Below are 5,488 nucleotides of genomic sequence, written 5' to 3' on the forward strand. Positions count from 1 at the left end.
GTTTCCAGTTGCTGGTGACAGCATACCTTGGAGTCCGGGCGCTCCGCTTTAAAGCTGGCACTCTGGATCGGCGCTGTCCCAGGTGCTGAACTGGAGACCGGGCCATGGATACCCCAGCTTAGTTCCTTCCAATGTCCAGAGTGCGCCCGTTCTTCACCCAGAAACACCAACTCCACTGAAGTCATGATCTCCCTCAGTGCCTCCCTTCTCTCACTCGCAGAGAGTGTCCTTTAAACCATCTCCGAAAACTGCACCTCAGGCACACTGAGTCGCGGCTCGACGTGGAGTGGACAACGAATCGCCTAGTGCCACTGCCCCTCCGTGCCACTAAAAGTCAACAAGCCGCGTCCCACATCTCCACCGTAATGTTGTCTGTAAATCACTTCGCCTTGGGGAAATGCATTTCACTATCCGTCTGTAGACTCTGATAACTGGCAATATGCCGATCCGAGACTTGCCTCTGTTGACATAAAGGACACATTCGCTGAAACGACGGACCGATAGCACGGTCACTCTACTCAAGTGTTTCGGTGCACTATGGACACGCGAGTTCCAGCCCGCGACCTGCACATCCCATTGAATGCCGGCAGTTAACGTCGTTAAATCTTGCACCAAGATCGCGGCAATGTTTGCAGAAAACAATAGCTCCTACGCTCTCACCCCAACAGTCAGACCCACCTCACACCCCGCCCACTTCACATATAACCCCACACTCCAGTCCCTCACACCCTCAGTTACTACCCAACACTCTGCCCCTTCATATCTCGCCACCTCACTTACCACCCCACACTCCAACCTCCTCACACCTCGCCCACCTCACTGAAAATTCCACGACCCCAAGCATTCACTCCACTATCACCACCCGCATCTTCCCCCCACCTGTCAACCCCAGCTCTCCTGCCCCAGGGTTACGCCTCTGCAAATGATTTACAACAGCTTCAGAAGCACAGAATCAAATTAATCCAACCTAGCAGATGGTGAGGTCCCATCCACTTAAATCGCGTGCTTTAATTAGCTGGGTTTCTGACGCCGGCTTGGAAAGAAGCCAGAGAATCTGAACAGTGAACTTTCTCCCTGAACAACCTCCCTGTCAAAGCGATAAACTTCAGTAATCGCTTTCAAACCAACGTCCAACAGCCTCTACTGTATCCCGTGCCAACGTCCCGTCCCCGGCACACTCGGTGTAAAGATGCTCGATCTGGCTGTACAGGAGCTGACAGCCTCGGTAGAACAGATAAGAGTGAATGAATCTTGAACTGGCACTGACCACACGAACGCATCAGAATGTAAACAAGCCCCTTCATTTTTATTCCTGCGGACATTGCCCCGACGTACCTTCCTCGGCTCTCGAGTTTCGTCGCTCAGGGCGCACCCTGCATGCTGTGCCGAAGGCGAGCCGGACTTTGACCGACAGCAGCGCTTGCACCGGTTCCGCCACTCCTCGGAGCTGCTGATGTGTCAGTCCTGCAGATCGCAGCGGAAGCTCGGGACTCGCATCTCCACCGGGCGGAGGACTCTGGGAACTCGAGTCTCAGCAGCTGATCGAGAGCATTTTCTCGCACTCTCCCGTCGGCACAGCGAACAGCGCCTGAGGCTGAAGCCCCGCAAGGAAAGGGCTTTCACAACCCGCCCGTATTCGGACTAAACAACGTATAAAGTCATCCATTGAGGGGGAGAACAACTTGTTTTTTTTTACAGAGCGTCTTTCAGCCCAAAGCGTACTATTTTAACAGAGCCTGGTCACTGTTCAATCTGTCACATTAGACCCTCCATACACCAAAGTTATAACATTCTGTGTTAATCTTGATGGTCGGCAGTGAGGCAGTGGATGTTATTCTACATACGTATGGTCTGCTGAAGGGCTAGGAAATGGAGGGAGTATTATTTTAACATGGGAACGGGGCGTTATCCGAGATACAAAGGGCCCCTCTAACAGCACCGGTCGAAAAGTGTTGGACCGGTCGCCAGCGTTAACGTTTCTGGTTGATGGCCCGTCGACTCTACATTTCAGAACCAGGAGAAGGGCCTGAAATGTTAACTCGATTTCGCTCTCCACGGGCGCTGGCCGACCTTCTGTGTTTTTCTTTCTCCTCCGGCTTTCTTGCCTTTTGTTGCGGTTTTCCAGCATCTGCAGTCTTGTTTTGCATTAAAAGTGCGTCGCTTCCTTGGAAATGGGGGTTAGTTTGGCTTGCTGGGAGATGGGTGTTCACCGCATTAAGTCGATCGGCAAATTAGTATAAAAGCCCAAAATTAAATGCTAAACACAAAGTACACTGCAGATGCTGTGGTCAAATCAACACATACAAAAAAGCTGGATGAACTCAGCAGGTCGGGCAGCATCCGTTGAAAAATTAAATGCTGATGCTGGAAGTCTGAAATAAGAAGAAGTACGCCGAGATGCCAAGTTCGGAAACTCTTCATCAAACCTTCGGCGTGTTTCAAATAAGCATCGTAAAGTAATTATGACTTCAGGTGAACGCATATCGGAAACAGCACCAAAAGGAACCTCTCGTGCCGGTACATCTCGTCCTCCATGTCCCAGCTCCCGCCACGACACCGTGATAGCCGAAAGAAGTGTGTGTGTGTGTGTGTGTGTGTGTGTGTGTGTGTGTGTGTGTGTGTGTGTGTGTGTGTGTGTGTCCACAACACAGTCGCATCAATAATGACGACACGCGGCGAGATTACTTTAGTTGCTATGGTGTCTGTTTACAGGAACTCCTGACCGACACGCTGCTGCCTCCCATGCGCTCCTTCCACACTGTTGTGTTGGAGGCCTTGGGCAATAATCCGGTCCCTGATGTTAACTGCAGCTGGCTGCTCTACCTCTCTGTCTTAGTCTGACTGAGGAGTCCAGCGAGGAATATGGGTGTATAGGGGTGAGCGGAACGGTGGTAGACGGCAGCCAAGAACGAAGGGCGGCCCCCGAGTTAAACCTCACCCCACGTAGCAGATGTGAGAACGGCGAGACGGAGCCAACAGGGTGACTAGAGCATCTGTTGCTGGGGCGAGCGGAACGACCATTTAAACCGAGCCGGTGGTCGGACACAGCTCCGTCTCTGCGCGATTCGAAATCCGGTGGCTCGGGCAGACGGAGCGGGACGCACCTCTCCCAAACACTGACGATCGCCCTCCAAGTTCCCCCTCACTTCTCCCCCTGGGGAGACCCAGTTACCGCGTGTGCCGCCGCGGGACTGCCTCTTCTTGTTTTATGATCTACCCGACTCGAGGGGCGCTGCTTAGCGTGAATCACCGCGGATTCCTTGGAGAAATTTAATCTGCGTCTCTCAGTATTATTCATCGTTCCTGTTGCCGCTGTAGCCACGCCGCGTCAACTCCTTCCCTAATGGAAACCAGAGAAGAAAGAAAGATAGGGGAGATAGTCCAAGGTCGGGGAAGAGGGAGGCGGTCGCAGAGTGGGTGACCAGAATCAAGGTAGATAGCGTGTCCGTCAAGCGAGATAGACTTTCACTTAACGTGGCACATCTAATAATAGAGAATATCGCTTTAGGCTGAGAAGAAGCAAGTTTAAAGGAGACCGTAGGCATATTTTGTCTTTTTATTAAGACATTGGGTAGTATGAATTCGGAGAGACTAGAGGAAGGGACGCACTGCCGGGAACGTGCTGGATGCAGATACGACAGTAAACGCTTAAGTGGCGCATGAACAGGGGTGGAAGAGTATGGACCACGTGTGGGCAGATCGTATTAATTTGGATTGGCAACATGGTCTGCAGGGACACGGTGAACCGGAAGGCTGTTCGTGTGCTGTGCTGTGCTGTACTGTTCTCTACTCCTTGCCCTTTTGGAGTTTCAGTAGGCTAGCATACTTACAGTCCCACTGAAAAAAAAAGTGAGTTGTCTCCATACCAGGGAGCGGTGCACCACACAGACAGTCCGAACAACAATTTGAATTGTTGGCAGATGTTGTTCCAGTGGTGGCATCCCAGAGTGAGGGGGGAAGGGGGAGCCCAGTCAAAAGGGTGTGGGAGACGTTGAGAAATAGGGTGTCCATTTCCAGAGGTTAAATTGCCATGACATCCCACCAGAGAGAGACCCACCCTTCAATCAGCTTACAGCAGGGGGATTAGTACTCAGATGTAAAGGAGGGAAGGGATAAGAAAGGGGACTGTTGCCGGTGAGAGGGGTGAACCTCTCCATCAACAACGTCCTGAGACATAGGGTGAGCTAATAGGCCTTAAGAGCTAATGGGAGGACTGAGCCAGACTTCAGTGGGGGGGGGGGTGTCAACTTGGAGAGTTTTTCACAGACCTTGCATGGGCTTGACGGGTCGAGTGGCCTGCTGAGAAGTTCCACTGAAGTGAATAAGAATTATGACCTTGGACCCTTGATGCACTGAGCTCCTCCAGCAGAACTGTTTGCTGCTCCAGAGTCCCTGAGATTTGGGTCTGTACTGCTGAACTGCTCCTAGAAAGTAATAACCTCTTGTCAAGGTGTGTACTGACAGATGACTAAACCCAGGTGTGGATGAACAACAGACTCTCCCTATGTAGAGATGGAAACAAGAGTTTATTCATAGGAATTCCAAGCGAGTATCAGTGGCTTGACAGGGCAACACCATGAAGTGAATCATTCTCAAAACACAAGGACCCCACAATAAACATTAAAGGGGAGTCCACTTTAAATAATCAAAGTATGTAGAAAACCCGTGCCAGTCAAAAAAAAACTTGACAAGGTTAAACACAGGACTTAATGACTCTAAAAAAGACAACAATTAGCAATCACAGGTGCACATGCCCACTGAGCTCACAACAATTTCTATAAATCATGGGATTAAGGTGCTTTCAGCACAGAGCCAGGATTTATTGCTGCTGCTAGTGGTGACGACCCTGAATTCTCAGTTACTTATCAATTTAATTTTCTTTCTGATTCCACTCTGGTCCATCTCTATGGGGTCTACCATCTGTTGTAACAAATTCTAAGGTAAATTAAGAGTCAACATTGAATTCAAGATCTCTGATACTTGTATTAGAACTAGCTAGGACTGAAGGAGGACATTAGTTTACAGAATTAAGTCAGTTTCATAGTCATTGAAGTTTAGATTAATGAGGGGAATTCTCATTGAAACCTATCGCCTATCAAAATGCCTAGATAGAGTGGATGTAGAGAGGATGTTTCCTATAGCAGGGGAGTTGAGAACTAGAAGGCACAGCCTCAGAATAGAGGCATGTACATTTAGAACAGAGATGAGGAATTTGTTTAGCCAGAGGGTGGTGAGTCTGTGGTGAGATAGCTGTGGAGGCCAACTCAGAGTATATTTAAAGCAGAGGTTGATAAGCTCTTGATTAGTAAGGGTGTCAGTGGTTGCAAAGAAGGCAATAGAATGGACAATAAATCAGTCATGGTGGAATGGCAGAGCAGACTGGATGGGCTGAATGGCCTAATTTTGCTCCTGCCTTATGATCTGTGTTTTTCTCTTTCCACAGACACTGAGTGATTCACTGTAATAAACACAGAAAATGTTGAAAACT

At 49.7% G+C, this 5,488-nt stretch overlaps 1 protein-coding gene across 1 annotated transcript in view; it reads right to left on the reverse strand.

Moving 5' to 3' along the window:
* The window catches only part of LOC132407696 (transmembrane protein 74), a 2,740-nt gene extending 1,251 nt beyond the window's left edge, over positions 1–1,489 (reverse strand). Inside the window, exons 1-2 of the mRNA XM_059994590.1 lie at positions 1,336–1,489; positions 1–460 (exon numbers count right to left, since the gene is read on the reverse strand). The exon at positions 1–460 is cut by the window's left edge and continues 1,251 nt beyond it. Coding sequence (XP_059850573.1) covers positions 1–185 — 185 coding nt within the window. The 5' untranslated portion in view covers positions 186–460; positions 1,336–1,489. The remainder of the gene's footprint in view (positions 461–1,335) is intronic.
* Positions 1,490–5,488: the final 3,999 nt, after the last annotated feature.

Source organism: Hypanus sabinus, chromosome 1 (genome assembly GCF_030144855.1).
Source record: "Hypanus sabinus isolate sHypSab1 chromosome 1, sHypSab1.hap1, whole genome shotgun sequence".
Lineage (NCBI taxonomy): Eukaryota > Metazoa > Chordata > Chondrichthyes > Myliobatiformes > Dasyatidae > Hypanus > Hypanus sabinus.